The 21,442-nt window shown below is 35.5% G+C and overlaps 2 protein-coding genes across 15 annotated transcripts in view; one reads left to right on the forward strand and one right to left on the reverse strand.

The window, feature by feature from the left end:
• NTNG1 (netrin G1) overlaps window positions 1-21,442 on the forward strand; it is a 157,018-nt gene that overhangs the window by 107,302 nt on the left and 28,274 nt on the right. For 4 of the 12 annotated variants that reach the window (XM_083846745.1, XM_083846754.1, XM_083846749.1 and 1 more), the window contains exons 6-9: window positions 7,975-8,040; window positions 10,014-10,073; window positions 15,518-15,685; window positions 21,255-21,392. The exons of 1 other annotated variant lie outside the window; for it this stretch is intronic. In XM_083846745.1, coding sequence (XP_083702871.1) covers window positions 7,975-8,040; window positions 10,014-10,073; window positions 15,518-15,685; window positions 21,255-21,392 — 432 coding nt within the window. The remainder of the gene's footprint in view (window positions 1-7,974; window positions 8,041-10,013; window positions 10,074-15,517; window positions 15,686-21,254; window positions 21,393-21,442) is intronic. 7 more of the 12 variants (XM_083846752.1, XM_083846753.1, XM_083846751.1 and 4 more) reach the window with 7 other exon arrangements.
• The window catches only part of LOC310903457 (uncharacterized protein), an 88,419-nt gene that overhangs the window by 38,578 nt on the left and 28,399 nt on the right, over window positions 1-21,442 (reverse strand). The window contains exons 2-6 of one of the 3 annotated variants that reach the window (XR_014587538.1): window positions 20,968-21,291; window positions 10,327-12,696; window positions 8,215-8,268; window positions 7,073-7,124; window positions 2,673-2,876 (exon numbers count right to left, since the gene is read on the reverse strand). Coding sequence is in view for 1 of the 3 variants with exons in the window: in XM_083846774.1 (XP_083702900.1) it covers window positions 20,998-21,072; window positions 21,159-21,291 (208 nt within the window). In the remaining 2 variants the exon portion in view is untranslated. Of the gene's footprint in view, window positions 1-2,672; window positions 2,877-7,072; window positions 7,125-8,214; window positions 10,004-10,326; window positions 12,697-20,925; window positions 21,292-21,442 lie in introns of those variants that run through there. The other 2 variants (XM_083846774.1, XR_014587539.1) reach the window with 2 other exon arrangements.

Raw genomic sequence — 21,442 nt, forward strand, 5'->3', positions numbered from 1 at the left:
CAATATTTGTGTTCATATCAGCAGTGCTCCTCCCCACCTGAGGACAGGAAGTTATTCTCAGGAGATGCAGTTGAGGTTTTATTTTGCCTGACAGCGAACAGTACTATGGGGGTATTGGCTTTTGTGTGCTTCGAGCTTTTCCTCTTATGTAAGACAAGGACAGGAAGGAGGGAAGGAATAAACACTAAACTGCCAGCATACAAATAACATGCCACTGCAACCAATGTTCATTAGACACTCTTAAGACTGCAATGAAAGCATGCCCAAGAGAAATAAAATATATTTAACTGCGTGCATATATACGTATCATTCTGGATCAAAAAATCATTCTGAATACAAAGGATCTCATCATTAAAGCAGCTCATCATTAAAGTTTGAGCACAAAGAAAGAGTGGTCATTAAGTAAACATCCTTTCTGATCATCTAGAAAAAAATAAATCAGAGCTTTCCCATTAAGGTCATTTGTACCTGCTGTTGTCTATCAATTGAGTAATAGGTTCTCCTGTCATTTCCAGCATTCTTGATTCTAGCACTGGCCCTTTCAACATTTTTCAGCCATGTTTGAAAAAATACTGGTGAGAGTGTTAGCAATTAATGAGTCCCAAAACCATTTCATAATTTAAGCTTTTATGATCAACAGTGCTTACATACAGTATTTTAATATTCTGAGAACTGCATTGTTTTACTTGCTAAAATAATCATTGTATAATTTCACATAGACCAACACACCAAAGTATTCGTTATTGTGACCACATACCAAAGTAACTAATTTGTACATGTATGCCTTCAAAAACTTGAATCTTCTAACCTATAGCTTCTATCTTTATTCCTGTAAAGCATAACTCCACTAATTATGCTAAACAGTTTGTTATAAAGGGTATAATTAGATAGAGGATAAGATAGACATGATGTGCAAATAGCTCTGTGTGGGTGATTATCACCTTAAAGCCTGCTGGTGGCAGATGAGTCAGAATTTAGAGACAGACCATGCACCCCAGTGCAAGGTGCAATCAAGACAATCAGATGGTATTCTCAGCTTTGTTCGCTATATTTTTGTTCTTCTTTATAGCCGATTTCAAATTAAGAGAACTTTTTTGAACTTTTTTTTTTTTTTTGAATGATAATGAACGCGAGACACAAAAGTAAAATAGAGATTGAATGGGCACTCTTATTTTACTGGTTTCTTAACCCTGAAAGATCTGGTAGATATGTTTCTGTAGTTAAAATAGTATTAATATGAATGTAGTTTTGTTTGTTTTACATCTTTGTTATGAAGTTTTAAAGTGGTAAATATAAATATTAAAAGGTTTTGAGAGCAAATACTAGAGGGGTTTTTTGTCGGTTTTTTTTTTTTTTTTTTAACCATACTGGAAGTATTGTGGACATGATTTTGCCCCCTGGCAGCAACTGAAAACTTCTCTCGTTAAATTTACAGTCACGAGATCAAAACCATTACAGTGCCAAACTCTGGACTAGAGTATATACGTAGCACACTGACATACATATATGTCAGTAGGATATGAACATGCATAACTAGGCTGTAGTTATTTCTCTGTTACCTGAGGTCAAGTTTTACAGAGATAACTCTATAGTTAAGAGACCCATTAAGATGTTTATCTCCTTCAGAACATGTAAATATTGTCTTCAGACTGTGTGTATATTATTTTGGACATACTAGCAAAATTGTCTTTCAATTCAATTTTATGCAAATCCAACTTTTTAATAAATATTAGTGTTAATCAGACACCTAGCCTAAGGCAATCACCTTATCTGAGTAACAGATTATGTCAAGGCAGTATCACTGTCTTTTTTTCCCTTCTTTACTTCAGTACCTCCAAGAATCCAGAATTTTCCACTTCAACAATTAAGTTTCTATGATAGTAAAATATTATGAGGCTGGCAAAAAGATACTGACAGCCTGTGTGGTATAATGCATTAATTTGAACACCAAATCTGAAAGAGAATTTAACATTCCAAATAGAGAAAAAAAAAAAAAAAAGTGAGTAGTTTATTTACCTGATAGGATTCACAACAAAGCTATTTTTCCTTCTGTATAAGTAGGATATTAGCCTTGAAGTTCTCTAAGCAGAATGCCTTTGCTGACCCCAGCACTGAACAGAAACCCACTCTTTGTGGAGTGATTTCTAGTGCCACGTCAGAAACTACCAACACTCCTCGAGGAAGCACCGATGAATTGTTGTGTTGGGATTTGGGGAAGCCTTTGTTTTAGTTTGTTTTGTTTTGCCAGATCCACCAATTTTAACAGATAAGAAGAGCCATTCTCTCTAGTTTAGTAGCCATGGCCAGTTTAGAGGCAGTTCAGTATTGTTTCTCATTCTTCATCCTGATTTACATTCATTGTTCTGAGTTAGTTAAAAGTCAGCGTATCAAATTGTCTTTTCAGGGCTTTTATGATTTGCTGTAATATGCAGGAGATTATTCATTTTCCTGCTATATTTGTTTTAGCTGTTAATTAACAATCAAGTGATAGGACTCTATGGAGACGCTAGAGATAGCAACATTTCAACAAGAACCATAGTACCTGTGGAAGAAACACTGCACTTGCAATATGCAAGTTTTGCTGCAGTTATTCAGAAAACTTTATGGAGAGAAAACAAGATCCATAAAGATATTTAAAAATACAATATCATTAAAGCTTAGGAAGAAATTACCGTGGAAAAAAATGCATCTCTGTATCTTTTCTACTCTTTTTCTTTTTGTCCCTTAGACATGTAATCAGTTTATTTTGTAGAGTATAAGGGAAGAATGAGTCTTGAAATCAGCATTCTGATTTTTAAAACAGGTCTTGATTTACTGTTCTTCATCAGTTGTGAATTACAGTACAATAGTCCCAGTCCAACAGTGAATTCCAGCACCTTTGTAGGAAAAAAGCAGAACCATTCAAAATTTAAAAAGAACCACTCCCACAAACTATCAACAGAATTAGTTCTTTTTTCATGAGAAATTACATAAAATATTGCATTTCAAAATACCTGAATTCGTTGTGCATTTGTAATACTTCACTGGAAATACTTACAATTGAAGAATACTCCTTCACACCTCATTAGAGTGAGAACTAGCCAATGCTTTTGTTAAAAAGCAATGGATTTTTTTTCTGATAGCAGCTATAAGAATTTCCAGAACTGAATCACTGGATTTTTAAAGACTCAAAAAAGATCGCTTTCTTTTAGTCTAAGACAACAACTGGACACGTAAAGGACTAATTGCATTTAAATTCTTCCAACAGTTATAAAAGATGTTATGGCTGAGGAGCTGCCATAAAACAACCACATCTTCACATTTATGCAGAATTCTCCTTTCTTCAAAGGAACAGGTATGAAACTTCCTACATTGCTCCAAAAGGCCTAACATTGGCCCAGTATTTTTTTTAAATTTAATATTGGGTGATTTAAAAAAATAGTATCAGCATTTCTTCCCTTTTGAGGAGATAGATTTTCAGTATTATAGAAGTGCTGAAAGGCAAATTCTCATGAGGTATGTTATCATGACTTCAAACAGACCTAGAAATTCTGTAATAATGATCGTGAGATCTCTGCAAGAAGTGATGGCATGCCATCTGTCTAAACACATTCAATTATTCCAGCAGTTACTAAATTGCCACTGCCACAGATTTGAATGAGCTTTTTTATTATTTTTATTGTTTGTTTGTTTGTTTTGTTTAATATGAAACCTAAAACTGCTGTCATACATCTAATTCCACCGTGCTCAACAGACATGTATACTGTGGAAGAAACAATCTTTACTTTGTTACTTATTGTTTAAAACAGGCAGTGGCAAGGTCAGTTTTCAATGACTTGGACTTCTACTAGAATCATTAAACTTACATTGACAAGTTTTTAGTACTTTTTTGTGTTTTAAGTAAAAGTTTCACAACCATTAATAAACATCTTAAAGTCTCTCTCACTAAGGTTCCTAATGATAATGTAAATAAGTAATGATAGTAGTGAACACAAGTGCTCACTGTCTACAATTTGAGTGAGTATTACTTAAGACTTACTGATTTAATAACAGTAATTTTCAGCAAATGCATTGCTTGTGGACAGGTCAGCTTAAACAGTATAGGAGGTGAAAACATCCTAGTCTGCTGCAGAGCAGATGCCCAGGTAGCAGGGTCATCTTCACATGCTGCATCACCTGTCCTCTTTCTCCATCCCCTAGGAAGGATAAGTCCCTCTCAGTGGGAGGGCTTAAAATACATTTTAATTTTATTTTCAGCTCAGTACTTGGTTGAAGTGAGAAACAAGCAAAATGCTGATTAATTTCTGCCAACATCATGACAAGTTTTTTCATGTGCAGCCGTCTGGCTGGAATAAGGTTGAAATGACCTGTTTCATTTCTGTTATTTCCCCAATTCAAAACCATGATGTGGCATGTGGTGCAGATTGCATTTCCAGGGAATATTTGAAACATATTTCCTTTATTTAATATCACGGGTAATTCTAATACTATGTATCCAAAACAGGCATTTGAGTTTGGGAGGCAGGAAATGATCATACACCTAGTAAACAGACAACCAGCTTTTCCTTACTTCATGAAAATAAGATTTTTCCATGAGTTATTTTCTGCATATAATTGTCTTTCATACAATAGGAACTAAAACCACAGAATTTTCCAATGCAAATTTAAAATGACATGGCTGATTTTCTGCTCTCTCATATATCTCACATACCTTTACTCTTAAAGGTGCCTACAGTATCTTTAAATAATACACTAAAATGGATTTTTAGAAGCTCTTTTTCACATATCTGTAGCCTTGTTTACCCAGAATGATTATCTTAGAACATATTGCAATAGAGTAATATCCTAGATTCATCCAGTGCATGTTCTAGAATACCTATGCCAAAATTAATTATTCCAGAAAATAAGTACTTGAGTAACAGAATAGAGCATGCAAACACAAAACTGTTCTGGAAGAGCTTAGTTTATCTAGTCAACTTCTCTCTAAATAGGATGTTTTGTGGTGATCACTGAGGACTAGAAATATTTTCACAAATTGCTATAAAAGAATGACTAGCTGCTAAATGAATCGTACTGATGTCTGTTCAAAAAATGACTCTTCTGCTCCAATATACTTGTGGGAATGATCGTCAACCTTCTTTGACTTGGAAGTTTCACATATGTTTTTAGATAAAGCATTGAAAATCATCTCCATTGGAAAAAAAAAATCAAAGATAAGACAACTGACTTTTATCAGAAAACAATCTCGGTGATAATACATTTCATGCGTAAGGACATAGGAAAAAATTATCTTTACCAAAGATTAAAAAAAATGAAGTGAGTAATAGAGTGAGTAATAGAAGCATTAAGCCTCCTGGAGCATTACCAAGCAGCCCAGAGCCACTGAAGAAAGCATCTGGTTTCTACTGGATATGACCCTGAACCGTATCATCTGACTTTGAAGTTGACCCTGCTGTGAGCACAGGAACAAATGACCTCCACAAGTCCCTTCTAAGATGGTTATAATTATCACTAATAACTAGTAATAATCACTTGTAAAAAATCTTAGTTGTTCATCTTCAGACACAGTAAATATGCTCTTAATTATTTTGGATGCCCATTAAGAAACTCAGCTGAATATAATCTAATTTAAAGGATCAGGGAAGTTTTAATTATTTTGTAGCAAATCACAATCTCCATTTTAAGTCAGTTTGCTAAAATGAGCACAGATCTATAGCATTTATAGGATTACTTAGAAATATGTAACACTGATTCTCTGTCACACAAGTAATGATATCATTTGGACAAGACAAGAGATTCCTTGGGGAAATCATTATCAGAATAAAAGCTTATCTGATTTCATATATAGGACCTACAGTTTATTAAGTGACAGATATACCAGAGGGTTAGTCCTAAGGCATTACAAAGCTTTGATGCTATTACTTTTATAACTGTTACTATCTAGGCCAATTCGCATGTGAATTTTTGAAGTAGGGATGCCACTCAATGTTCAGCAACCGAAGTAGGGTATTATAAGTTCCTGTCTGAAATGTGATGGGTTTTCTGCAACAACTGTGATGTTGGATGATGGTTAAAAGACAAAAAGGCTCAGGGGACAGAAAGAAAATGTAATCAAAGATTCTTTTTCCTTTTTAGCTCACGATTTTCATGCATATTCCTTAATGTCCAGTCTCTTCAAACACTTTGGTCAAGCCTAAGTGTTCCTAAAATTTTACCAAAACTTTAACGGTGAATTAACTGTGCAAGCAATTTGTCAGCATTTCAAACTTATTTACCATAACTAGTCAGCCAGTGTTTCAGGAGGAGGAGGAAGGTATGTGGAATCAGAATCATTTAGTGTACCAGGGTTATCATGCCACCTCAGTAAGTACGGCTTTTAGATAGCTTTTTTCATGCACTGACTACTCTGTTTGCACTTCCTATGTGTGTGAATTGGTGGATCTGATTAGTAGAGGCAGGTTATTTTTAATCAAGACATAGACTGTTCGAGAATCTACTAAACCAACTTGGTTTCCCTTTCTTCTGTTTTCTTGACTGATAAGGAAAAAGCACAAAAATGTAAGATTAAGATGTATATATATATATAGATCATATATATGATGTAGATATATAATTAGATCAACACTTGACTGATTCGATTGCAGAAGACTACCTAACAGTAAATGGCACAGTACAGGCCATTATCCCTTCCTTGAATTGCTCTCTCCTGGAGGACTTTTGGGACATTCATCCACACCCAGCCAAATTCTCTTCACCTTTGACATATGGGTCAGAAGATACAATAGAAAACGAATATAGTCCTCCTTCCACATCAGATGTTGAAGCACCAGTCTTTTTCTCTTAGCTTCCCTGAAGGTCTTCCACTAAGACTGACATACCAGTGAATCACACCTGCTTCAAAAAGACCTACAAGCATAGACCCTTGATGCCAAAAAGATGTAATGACTGCAATCCATTCACTACTCAAGTGAATTCCTTGTATGTAGAAATAAAATAGCCATCTCCCCATTTTTATCACCGCTATGTAGGCTGATGTGACCATTAAGAAGTTTTCTATTCAGCTCAGAAAGGAAGTAACAGCTGCAGTACTCACAGAAGACAAAAATGTCCAAATCTGATATCCAAAGCTAGGCAGATGGGAGCTGCTAATGAAGACAGAGAACAGAAAAAGAAGTAGAACATAAATATCATGTCCCACATCAGAACCAAAGAGGCTTTCAACCACCCAGCTCACACCCTTTACTTGCTCCCAGCTCCTGCAGCCAGCACCATTCCTGTTAAGGGTTACCACTCTGCCCTAAGCCAGCCCCAAAACACATTGAACTAAAGGAAATGAAACTCTGAAAAGACATACCTAATACTTTTGTTCAGAAGCAAAATGCCACTATATGGAGATAACATCTTATTTAGGGCCCTTAAGAAATGTATACACTTTGTTTTTACCAAAAAAAAAAAAAAAAATCAATATTGGAAATAGATTAGTAGAGGTGATAGGAAACAGATACAATACACAAAAATGTGAGAGCAAAGAAAAGGTTCACTCTACTGGTGAATATGTTTCGATAGCAAAAGTATAATTCACTCAATAAGGCCTTAAACCAGGATGCTACGGTAAGATATGTGTCTTTGGTAAGAAATTCGTATTTGTCTGATATTGTCATTTTATCTCTACAGAGCAGATTAACAGAACACATTTCTATTTTGTTCCTGGCGTTAGAACCAAATATATTGGTCTTGGGTATCTTCTCATCAAGAACAATATTTTAAACCATGGAAGATAAATTGTTATGCACAGTATTTTATGTCCATTTGGTGTTTTGGGAATCATCAATTGCTTGTTTTCTTGTTTAATGTGGAGTCATGTACTGTTCAAGTGCAACTTAGACTAGTACAGAAATGGATGTTTGTAGTCTATGTCTTTGTCCATATGCTTGCCTGTTTAGCACAATATCACATATGTAAATAACAAAACCTGATTTTTCCTGATGCATGCAGATCCTCCAAAGTTTGATAGGATATGGCCGAATATTTCTTCCCTTGAGGTTTCTAAACCAAATCAAGGTAGGATGCTGTAAAATTCCTAGTGGTCTAAAATTACTGAAATTGCTTCCTAAGAGTCCCACATGGCAACAAAAGTAGTAACAATGATAATCCAACTCATTTTTCTTTCAGTGCTGAGTAATGCTATTCTGTGAGAAAAATATCTGCAGAATTTAAACATAAAGCAAACCTTACCTGAAAAGAGCATTTTTCAAAACTAAGATCACACACAGCATCACTGCATAAAGTCTGGAAAAGTAGAAACACAGGTTTATAAGTACCGATATACATTAAGTTGAACAGAAGTCCCAGGATAATGTTGGACTTGTATAAACTATAGTCTATATTATGAGTAAGTTTTGAGATTTTTGAGTGCGAAAGATTGTCATCGTCTACATCAAACCCATGTGTTAATGTCCTATTTCCACGTGGTTTTTTTTCCCAAGTGAGCTGGGAATTCTTAGCTTGTGTGACATCCCCAGTACAAGTACATTCTCTGCAGAATAGACTCTCAGTTCTCTGCAATTCAAGTGCCACACAAAATATTATTTGCAGACTTTGGCACGATGATTAGCATCGAAAGTGACAGAACAACTTTTAAAGATTAGTAATAAAACAGAAGTACGATTCTTTGTTAATTGAAGTTGTATTCAGCTATATACATTTCATAATTATTGTTTGATGTAAAAAACAATGCCCTTTTGTTCTCCTTATTTACTGTCCCAGTAGCCATTCACTCCCAAGAAATCCCTGTAAAAATTTGGCCTGTGGCTTGCTCTGACAGTTCAGAGTGTCTTTTCTTGCCTATAACACATACAGATGGAGAATGAAAAGGTGATGTAGAAAATAGCTACTAATCTGAACAAAATGTATTAGGAATTTGTTGGGAAGTTACTTTAGAAGGGCTGTAGTTTTATATCCGTTGATCAGTGACCAAACTGACACATAAGTATGTATAAAACCTAATGTACTACATGTGCTTCCCACAAAAAAATAGAAAATCCCAATTCACCTGTACTCTCTATAAGGATTAGCAATATATTTCAGTTTGCATTATTCACATGTTTTGAATTAAAGAAACATGATGAAGTGATACTTAGCATTCTAATAATTTCATTTGGCCATTTTTTTGTTGTTGTTTTTTTCTTTTTTTTTTTTTCAAAATTTTGTCTGTGTTCCTTAAACAAACAAAATACAGAGTACATCTCTGCTCCTCTGCTCTCTGCAAGGATTAGTCTACATTATTCACAGGAATTTTAAATCTAAATATTCCTGATAAAATGACACTCAGCATTTATAATGGATTTCACAGCTTAATCAATTATACTGCTTGTGTTCTAAGACTTAACTTCATTGCACAATACGTCTTGAACAGAACAAAATTACTCATTGTTTCTTCCCTAGTAAATAAGAGCCAGCTTTAGTAAATATAATTTTGACATTTTGTTATGGAGCAGAAAACACAAAAAATTATAAGTATTTATATTCCAATTATGTGTTTGCAGCATATTGTTACAGTGTTTCACAATTATTTTAAATTAATACTTCAGTCAAGTATAGCATATAATGAGAATAATTACAAAAATCTGCCTACAGTTTATATTATTTTATTGTGTTTTCTTTGTTTATATTATTAGGCCAGAGTAAATTTAATAAAACCATTCGCAGCCCACAGCGGTTACCATACAGTCATTGGTCACGGATTGAGAGAAATTATCATATAACCACTAACACAAAATTGCCAAAGTGTGCAGATGTGAATGACTTTCCCCTTATCTTGGATCAAAAGCTCAAATGACTCAGTAGTTGGTACCTATAATTCATTTTCACCAAGTTTCACCCTTTCCTAACAAAACAGTGACCATTGTTAAAGTTAAATTTAACACTGTAAAAGTTAATTTAAAAAAGGAAAATAAAGAAGTATATTTTAGTCTTTTGATTTGTTCCTATACAAAATCTTTTCTAATTTACTGTTCATTTTATTACCTGTACAGTTGCTCCCAAATTAACTATGACAACTGTTTCTTCTGTTCAAGTTGCAAACCACAACAGAGGTAGGAATTCTTGGATTCATACAGTGATTTCATAGTGCTATGTGTTGTGAAAACATTGCACTGTATGAATCTGGAATATCTGTGAAGTGTACCCATCAGCTTACTGGTGAGGCATCTTTGTTGATGACAAGAGAAACATTAAGTCACATAAATATAAACCATACAGAGAAAAAATAAATATGCTTCTGTGGCACTGTGGCATATAAGGTTACATGTCATTTGTTTTTAAAGGAATTAAAAATAAGAATATTACCATTCAGATTATTGCCTAGAGAGCAAATTGTTGGTAGAGATTTCTTTTCCTCACCAATCTGCATAAATTGTGAAAAGGAAACAAATAGATTAGTTGAGGTCATACAATACATAAAAATGTCAATTGTCCATATCATCAAGACGTATCTGTAAATGCCATGGAGTGTAGTACATACTTATGTTTTCTAATGCATTGTAAGTGTGCCTTACATCTTCATTTTATTGTAACAGTGCACAAACTGAGAGTGTAGGCATTACATTTTGAACTGATATTTAAATGTTTTATCAAAATAACGGAATTATACAGACATTATGAAAGATGCCAATATTCTCTCAGTAACGTCCAGGCAACCTGTTTTGTTTGCATCTCTATCATTTATAGTCAACTCTGAGATCTTCTCATTGGTTTTCCTCATCAATTTATCTGTAAAGAGTACATATAAAGATGCTTTGTCTTTCTGTAGCTTCTGTGAATATCTCATTAATCATGAAATGCACATTAGTAAGGATTTGAGAAATCAACAAGCGTTTGAACTTAGGTTTGATCCATTTGATGAGATCATAACTGTTACAAAGCAGGTAATTTCTAAGGTCACAAGGAAATCTCCTTAGTATTTCTTAGCATACAAAGGATGAGCTCAGTTACGGGAAAACGAAGAAGAAAAAATATTTAAATGATTTCTGAAAGCACTTTTCTTGAAATACTTTTTGTTCTTTTGATTAGAAAATGACACTGATAGCTGTCTCATGCATTACCAGTCTTCATTTTAAAATTGTGCTTACTTTCCATGTGTGTTTACCGTTGTTTCATGTGATGACATCTCATGTTTTACCAGTCCCAGCTGAACCTTGAGCTGAACCTAGTCCTGATAGCACAACAATATATCATCTCAAAGATGTAAAACCATAGCATTATAACAGGGAAGAAAAAAGATCATTCAGTTTATAGAAACAAAACAATTAAATGATCAACCTTTTCATGAGCTTCCTTCAATAGGTAATTTTATTATGTTTTATACAACAGGAGCGGGGTTGTCACAATAGAATCATTCCATTGGGAATCATCTTTAAAGGTTCATACAGTCAATTCTTTTATGAGATGGCAAGGAATTTGACAATTCTGAATCATCCAAAGATAATTATCAAATCTAACATGGCTATCTCATCTCCCATCTCCCTTTTTCCTTCACATTGAACACACCTAGCTAGCTTTACCTCTCTGAGGTTTTATTTTCCAAACCATTTACTCCTTGTTGTTATTCAGCTTTATACTATCTCTAATCTTACATGTCTTTTCTGACATATGGTGCTCAGAACTGAATGCAGCATTTTCTAGCACAGTCAGCTCGTGTCATTTCATTGTTGTTAAACCATTTGCAGCCTGATTTTGGTACATTCCCCCTTATCTCTTTCAGTGACTGTGTGGCTTGGCCAGTGCATGAAAGTCATGATGCTGCTAGCCAGACGCTTGCTAAAAACCTTAAATTGTGCTTCTGACACTTCTAATATGCTGGCTACTTTCTGGTCTTTGTGCTGGTTTAGGTGAATCACATGATAAGCTAGAAGGCCATACAGCACTGACAGCTATCAGACTCCCAGCTGCCATGATGCTGAGTGCAATTATACGTTTTGTGTGAGTAATTCAGGGAAGCACCTCATGAAACTCATGGAGAAATCACTTCCCTTTCAATCATATGCAGACCCTTTACATAGCTTGTTATTACTATTATTTATTTTTAATAAACCTAAAGATGTATAAATGATCACTGATCAGGCCAACAGCAATAAAAGAATAAGTTCGTATGATTGCATTAGCAAAATAGAAACAACCAAAAATCATAAAAAATTGGCTATAATAATAAAGGGACTTTAGTTACCTTGTCCTGGCTTTTTATTTTTTTCTCCTCTGCCATTACTAATCTTTGATCAGATGTTAGACCATTTCAGTTAACCCAGATTTTTTTAGTATATCATATGGCATTTACCAGTGTAAAGATGAAGATTCCTAGAGCTTTTCAGCACAATTGTTACAAAACAGAGTATCCACTAAAATCATAGAATAACATGAATTGGAAAAGACCCACAAGGATCACCATGTCCAACTCCTGACTCTACACAGAGCAACCTAAGAGTTAAATCATATCTAAGAGCATTTTCAAAAAGTTTCTTTAACACCGACAGGCTTGGGGCCATAACCACTTACCAGGAGAGCTTGTTCCAGGGGCTAACCACCCTCTCGGTAAAAACTTTTTTCCTAATATTCAGTCTGAACTTCCCCTGATGCAGCCTTTACCATTCCCTCCATTCTGTCACTGGTCACCAGAGAAGAAATCAGCACTTCCCTCTCCCCCACTGATGAGGAAGTTGGAGACTGCAATGAAGTCAAGAATTGGTCTCATTAATTACCCTTAATATTGATAAGACACATCTGAACTTTTGTAGTCCCTCTGAATATATTGAAGAGTGTATGTGTACATCAAACTGAGCCTTTCATAACTATTTAATGCTTCTTTAGTCAAGTTCATAACTTGTAGCAAGCCCTGTTAAAGCAGTGAATTATTTTATGTGCAGCTTTGTTTCCTGTGCTTTTGTAATAGCCAATTATGTGTTGTAGTAGTATTACTAAAGGTCATATCACAGTTTCAGAGTGGAAGTAGCACAGTCATTCATTCACAGAATGCTATTTTAAACACACAAGATGAGGTAGTATAGTCTGATTTACTGTCACTTATTTACAGCCTGCATATTTTTGTAACATAAAAATGTATTATTATTCTGCTGCCCATTACTGTTTCAAAAAGCAATGTAAATTCTTTCCTCTAAATTCACCTGCAGTGTGATTACATTTAGCCACAAGTCTAAGGAACATAACAGCATAGTATCTTCTTGCCAAAACAAGTTATGTAATGGGGGCAGAAGACAGGTTCTTTCTCAAAGCAGAGACTAAGACAGCATTGCTTCTTAATCTGAGCTTCAGAAGGATCATAATGCCTATCTCCAACCAATCTTTCTTATTTTAGAAATAAAACATTAAAATTTAGCATTGTAACAATTTTCACTGTGATCCTTTTTGCTAGCACTAGCTTCTACTTTTAGGTCTGTTGCCCCTTCCCTGTGCAGTTTTTACTCAGGTAAGATGGATATGCTAGTGGAGAAATAGTGCTGGGCAGCTGGCTAAAACGCTGAATCTCACTGACCAGTTGCAAAAGAGAAACATTAACACTTTTTTCCTCCCTACTCAAATATGTCAAGTGGTAGCATATTGAGACTGAAAAACCAAGTGTTTTACCGTACTCCAGCAGTTAGAGGCATCAAAATTATTAGACTGACATGAACTGTGAACATTACTTCATCAATGTAATATCAAAGAGAATGAGAGTGTGTATACGTTAACTATGAATATGTAAATTGAATTAATGTTTCCTGGCATCCAAAAGACAGCTCTCAAGATTGAAACTTATGTTATGTTAAGCAATATAGATAAAAGAAAAGATGCAATCTATTTATAGTCTGCTAGATCAGACAACAGCAAAAGTATATATGTATTTTTACATAACATACTCATGAATATGTACTGACTTTTTTTTTTTAATAAAAATATAAACAGGAACAAAGTTTGTATCTGACGCCCTACATCAACAACCAGTGGGCTCACTGGGTGCCCCACCACAATCAGCAGTGTACTTTAGAAAATACAGAAGGGACTTGGTCCCTGCCATGTATTTCCAAAATTAACATTTTACATCCTCTGCTACAGCTTTATCTAATTATAGCCTAAGTTAACTTTAAGATCTCAAAGCCCTCAAGTCACTGCATTCCATTACTGCAGGGAACATATCATAATCTCTTTCACCATGTTTATACACTGCAACTCTAAAGCATGAGTTGCTACAAGTTGGAAGTGTGTTTGAGAACCTCAGTGCCCTAAACGGCTAGACACCATCTCCTAATTTGCAGCTGAAATTTCTCAATGAGCAGTTAACACCCACTTGTTCTTGTGCCAGTGTTGTCCATTAGCACAGATACTCACTTAGGATGGCACAAGGCTATTTCCTTGATGTATTTATAGCCCCGTGATATCCCTTCTTCAGTTTCCTAGACTAAACAGGCCAAATTATCATAGTACACTTTTTAAATTGGCTCTTTACTTCTTTGATCATCCTAATAACCTTTCCTGCATTCATTCTGGGCTCAGTCTCAGAGCTGAGCAGTCAGACCTACACAAGCTTTCTACACAAAGCATAGCTGTGCCTTGTATAATGATATTGATGCTTTCCTAGTTTCTGCATTTTTCTGGATAAAACCACATAGTCCTTGTCATTAAGTACTCAGAGGCAATAGGATTCTATGTTTAACAAGGGTTTTTTTTTAAGAAGTTGTTGTCGTGTCAGCTGCAGTTCAGATGGCTGCAATAAGCATGTTTTCTATTCAGTGTACATTTCCAGAGTTTTCAAGGTGTATTCTGGCCTAATAGTTTTTCATCTCAGATTTTAAAAATAGGTTAATGCTTACCTCAGAAATGTACTAGAAATAGCTCTTAAATAGTAATCTCTCTTCCTTCCACTTCTCTGTTAATTGTTTTAGGAGGTGCTGGCCAAAATTGTCAAACTGGAGATTTATTTGGTCTTGAATTAAAATAGTCCATTTCCCAAGGTGCCTACGAGTTACAGTACCCTGAGCCAAGTTCAGAAGTAATTTTAAATACTCACTACTTACAGCAGAACAAAGCTTTTTTTATTTTATCTTATCTTTCATTGTGGATTTAAGCATGCTTAAGTTTGACAATTTTGTCCACTGTATTTAATATTTTTAATATGAGGAAGTTTTTCCTGTGTCTTTATCTATACTCATCTCGAATATGAAAAAAAAAAATACATGCATTTCTATAAGCAGAAACTGAGCCTCCAGTACCCCTGAAAGGTTTACAACTGCAAATGCTTCAGTTCCATCAGGTCTGCCAACAGCAGTCAGTCTTTGACATCATGCCATGGTGGTCGGGTCACACTAACCTGCCTGAAACAACCCTCACTTCCATTGCAGATAAACATCTGCTGTTGTCCATGTTACATTGATTAACATGTATGTGCCATTCATTCATATTTCTTTCCATAGTTCATTTTTACTAAGCATGTAATGTGCTATTACTCTGCTGCTGTATACATTTTGTATACATTTCTGTTCTTCCTTGAAAGACTGTGAATGCTTCGGGCACTCCAACCGGTGCAGTTACATCGAGCTGCTCAATACGGTCATTTGCGTGAGCTGTAAGCACAACACTAGAGGTCAGCACTGTGAGTTATGCAGGCTGGGCTACTTCAGAAATGCTTCTGCAGAGCTGGACGATGAAAATGTATGCATAGGTCAGTCCCGGGGTAACTGCGGCTTTTTTTCTGTGCCTTTTAAGCTACCGGCAGCTGCTAGGGACCACTGCTGCTTACTTGCCAGATGAGCCAGAATGAGCTTTTTCAATGGATAAGAACATCTGTGTAGACTTTCCATCTTGTTGCCATAGTTGCCATTGTAGCCCCAAGGAAGTATTTTGAATCTGTACATGATGAAGAACCTCCTGGCTAAGAGTCCAGGGAAGACTTTCCCAGGAAGCCCCTGAGAAATTGACTGTGCTGTCCTGCGGGAGGGAGCTACACTGGAGTTGCACACACGTAAACATGGTAGGGTTGAGTCTTAAATCCCTGTTCCCAGTCTAACTTTTGGAATTATTAGTACGCTATTGAATACTGGCCTGTAGACCTATGAAAGTTGCCAGGTGTATGAATAGAACATGGGAACTGGTGTTTATTAACTCCTTTTAACTCATTCCAATTTTAAAATTAAATGTAGCACCAAATTCTACTCTCAGGCACAGGGCTGTAAAATGCAGTCTTAACTCCTCTCTTCCTCAGAGAGGAAACTGAAATTTTGCCCGTGTGATTAGGAGTAGCATTTGTAAAAGCTGTTTGGCATTATGTAAATTTAGAAGTAGGACTCCTAGATGAAAACAGTGCTTTAAACCTAGCATCTGATATAAATATCCAAAATGCAGAAGTCAAGAAAATTTCAAGAAAATATCAGAACACAAAAAATAGAAAAAATGTCACACTAGAAGATGCATTATTCTCTTATCACCACAGACAGAACACAGCAAAAGGCAGAGGGCCCTAGGTGAAGACTGAGGATACTCAGTAAAAGGTAGCTTCATACAATGGCCAGTAGTTAACAGGTAGCCATAAAAGGCACTATTCAAACAACGATTTCATTATGTATTGTTGCTCATAGACATAAGCATCAGAAGAACATTGCCTGGATTTCCACTGTGATTGTTTTTTCTTTCCAAGAAGGAAAAGAAAAAGGAAAGAAAGAAGTAACTAAGATTTTCATGCCAAAATGGACTACGGGTGAATAGGTTATACTTTAATATTTTTTTTATAATTCATTCCTGAAATTCAAGCCAGAAATTATTTACTTTGCTATTATTTGTTTCAGTTTACAGCTTGTCAGATTTACATTCTATTTCGTGATAAACACCCAGATCCATCCACGCACTGCATTTTACATGTCCTTCTTTTAACTTTGCTTGGCAACACATTCAGAAAATGCATGATTTCCTTCGACATTAATTAGTCTGAGCTAATAGGAACTTTAATAGGCAAGTCATGATTTCTTATGAGGAGGTTAACCCAATTCAGTGTTCTCAGTAAGAAGTACTGTCCCTCATATTTGTTTGATGTAGATGAAGGACATCATTGGTGTGACCACCAGGGCTATATAATTTCAGCTGTCTAAACAGGCCTAATGAGTGTGATACTAAATTACTCTATTTGGGATTTTTCACCAGCTTCTGCAGTAAATTGTTTTCCCATGTACACTGAAATGCTAAGACAGCATCTGTAGCCATGTCATTAAGACCAGGAAGTTAATAAGCCGGGAGTCAAAAATAAGTAGATTTTTAATTAATATGCAAGTGATACATTTAGAATGTCTTAGTAAAACAACTGTGTACTTCATAATTGCTCAGACACTACAGAAATAAAATAAACTTTCATTTAACAAGAGTCTTCAAAAAAAAAAAAAGCACAAAGTGGTGGTCCATTTGCAGGCTTTCCCACCTCAATGCAAGCAGAATTCTCATGGACTCCCATGAGAACCGTACTATGTGAGATGACTATAGGATCAACCTTGTTTTGCTACATATAAGGTAATTTATTTAAATAATATTCTCATTGGACTGGATTTTGAGGATTACAGTGATCATACTGCGTACAAAATCTGTGATATCGCAGCTGATTCACCAACTTAAGACTGAAGACCAGAAGTAACTTTTGTAATACTTCTGGTTTAGAGCCAGTGGAGTGCAGTAGACACCTAAGACCTTCTCAGAGGGGAAAAAAAAAAAAAAAAAAAAAATTGTGCTTAAAGTGCTTTCCTGAACTGGGGCTGCTCAGATTTAATCCTGCAAAGTGTGGTGTATTTGCATCTCAGAGAGTAAATGGATTCACCATCCTTCTGGGTCAAGCACAAGGAGTCTTGCTCTATTGGAAACGCTCATTTCTCTTTTCTCTAAGAGCAGTGTTTTGGATTTTAAGTATGAGTGGAATTTTGGCATTAACATTTTAATAAGCAGATTTCCAGTGACACATGCAAATCTTATTCCCGTATGAAAGTCTTACTTTTCCAGGTTAATTCTTTCCTCTTCAGCCACATACTTAAAGTCAAAAATGTTTGGATAAGCTAGTTTAATGGCAGCAAACAAGGGTTTGTCTCTGATTTATCAAAACTACTTACACAATCTTAAAAAATATATATGGTAAGTATATGGATAACATGAATCTTAACTAATGAAAATGTTTCATTTTTAAAACTGACAAAGTTAAAAAGGATTTAAATATTGAGAGGGTTGTGGTTTTTTTGTTTTGTTTTTGGAGGGGGTGGTTTTTTTGTTGTTTTGTTTTTAACAGTGAAGCACAGTGTAACACTCTATACAGTGGGCTAAAATCTATTTCATTATGTCTTAAAATTTATTTTGCTTCTAAAGAAATTCATTTCCTAAAATGAATCATCAAAGATTTGTGGATTTGTCAATTGACTGCAAAATTACCTCCAATGGGCAACAGCAATTTCTAAATAAATCAAGGTAGTTTAAAGAAAAAAAATGCACTTGACATGCTTGCAGTGAAAAAGAATTGAACAGAATTTGAAGAGCATTTTTATTTTTTACAAGCTCTTGATAAAGTCCTAATAATTGTTTCTTTCAGTGAATACGTACACCGGCAAGCACAAATAGCATTGAAACCACCAAGTAGACCCAGAGTAATAAATCATTTCTTCCTTTGCCTTATGACATAAACATTAAAATAGTCATTACTGTCTCACCTATAACAAAGCCAACCTTGCAGTCACTTGGGCTTAAGCTTCGGTTATCAACCGTGAGAACTTTTCATAAACTCTAATGGTAACTAATTAAGTGAACCGTAAGGGTTGTCCTGTAGCCACTGTCAACCCAGACTGACAGTGGCAAGTCTTCAAGCTTCAGCCTATTTTCCCAACATTCTTTTTCATTTATTTTCATTGTATTTTATTTACAGCAGCTTTATATTAATACATCGCACCTCAGTGAAAAGATTACTACTACTGTCATATTCCCAGCCATTACAGTCACCAGATTCAGGTCAGGAGGAAAATTCCTACCCAGTTAAATCAGCAGAGACTAGTTTTTCCCTACCTTGGAACCTGGTGTGTGGTCTACTTGCTAGGATGATCTGGAAATGTTATTTAATGCCTTGCTGTTGCAAGGCCATTAATGTTAACCACTGTCTTATAACCACAGTAACATACTGGAATCATAGCTTTTGATCTTTCTGATGTCTTAGGTATTTGACAGGTGTTGGGAAGTGTTCTATAGCCTGACATAGTGTGTTGGACAATGAGCTTGGATGCTCTGTTGGCTTGTCTAGGTTATATGGCTGTGGTATCAACTGTGCACTGGGAAAGATGGAGGCTAGATTCAGTTACTAAAGGTTACCAGGTCTGTGCTGTGTCCTGGTTTGATCTACCACTTTTACAGAAAGGGTTTTACTTAAAGTATCTATGTTCCCTTAAACAGCACACTAGGGGCCTGGTACTTGCAACGTTTTTAGATGACAGAGTTCAGTAGGAAAGTTCTCACTGACTCCGGGTCAGGTTCTTGTTCTGTGACCAACATAACATCATGCTTCTATAGCATTCAATGCCACAGGCCATACATTTCTTCATAAACACTTGTTTAAATCACTGTAGGTCTATTATATCCAATTAGTTTTGATGTATAAGAACTGGCTGTTTCTAATGCAATTCTAGACTTTTTGCCTTTCAAGATTTTCTATAAACACTCTAAACAAATTTGACTTCCTGCATTCAGTACGTATCTCTGCTCTGTGCATATTTACATAAACATTTCATATATCCGATTCACGTCTGAATTGCCAGCTTTTCAAATGGCACTCACTGCGGTATAATCATGCTCAATTGTGCACAGTCTTTTTGGCATGTCAACGTTCAACTTCATTAATGAATGTTGCTATCTAATTGACTATTATTATTGTGGAACTCTGTTTGCCAAAGGTAACTACTCTTCGTCAGCATGCCAAATGTTCAAAGTGTCATCTGTAATTTATGGGTAATAAACACTGATACAACAGATGACAAATGTCTTTCTGATAATGTTTTTTCCTGTTACAGTTTTTCCATTGTATTTTTTAATATTTTACTTCCAAGTTGAACAACATTTTGTCATTTACAATATCACTGAATTTTAACCTAATGCTATGGAACAATTTCCAAAGGTAGTCAAAGCAGCACCAATTCACAGACACACAAAGCCAGATTCTCAGCAGGTTGCCCAGATTCAGGAATTGATTTATCTATCTTTTGCCTTCAACTACAGCAGAGATCAGACGCTGCCAAAATGTGTGTCTGCAGTCTCAGTTGACAGTGGAGTTACTCTGGGTCTACATGGGTCTACATACAAATAAGATATGGCCACTTAAATTAAAAAAATGAATAGCAATGCCAGAAATTAACTCTGCTTGCTACTGTCTTGTCTTCTTTGTTTAATTAGCCAAAACTGAACACGAATATTATAATCATGTTAAAGAAAAGGGTTGTGATTGAAGAAGACTACACATTCCCCTGCAGTACCTGTTCTGGGAGGAAATGGGTTACCCTAGTCATTCTTTAATTAGGTCAACACACACGTGGAAATAAGTATCAGGGAAAGAGCCTCATTACATCTTCCATCTGCCCACTGGGAGGTGAGAGAAATGAAAATGGCAACATAAAGCGAGTTCTGATAAGTTTTGCATTACTGCTCACCTCAAGTTTATCATTGTGGAATATGTAAAAGGTTTATTAATGTCACTGCTAAATACAATCTCATCAGTTTAATGGCAAATATCCACATACATGGTTATACTTCTCCACACTATAAAGGAAGACTATCTTGGAAATAAGTAAAGTGCATTTATATAGCCCTCTAAAGCAATTCAGCACTCAGAAAAATATTGAGTAATATAAATAAGCCTATTTTAATGATGTGAGACATTTCACCCTAATGATGTATTGATATACAAACCTTTCCTAACATTCACTAAATTGTCAAAAACATTCTTACCAGAACAGAATCTGGTACAATCACTTATTCTCAAAGAACATGGTATCTTCTGCCTTTACATCTTTTGTGTTTACTTTCTCTCTTCGTATCATAAAACGTCTCTTCCTGAAATGACATATGCAAACAAATAAATGGACTATAGTAATTATATTCACTACTTTAGATATCATTAATAGACAGTCTTCCTTTACCTTTAACACTGGAAATGCAGCCTTTATTGGTATTAAATGAATTATCACCTTATGTAGACCTGAATCCAGTGTGTGTGTGTTGTCTTGTTTCTGCAGACTGTTATTGTAACCCTTTTGGTTCAGTCCATGATCGCTGTAATGACAGAGGATTTTGTGAGTGTAAGGAGGGAACATCAGGGCCTAAATGTGATAAATGTCTGCCGGGATATATCTGGCACAGCTTGGGCTGTCAACGTAAGTAACTCAGAGTTGCCCCTTTCCTGCAGCTTTGCTGCATCTGCGTC

This window comes from Anser anser, assembly GCF_964211835.1.
Source record: "Anser anser genome assembly, chromosome: 8".
Lineage (NCBI taxonomy): Eukaryota > Metazoa > Chordata > Aves > Anseriformes > Anatidae > Anser > Anser anser.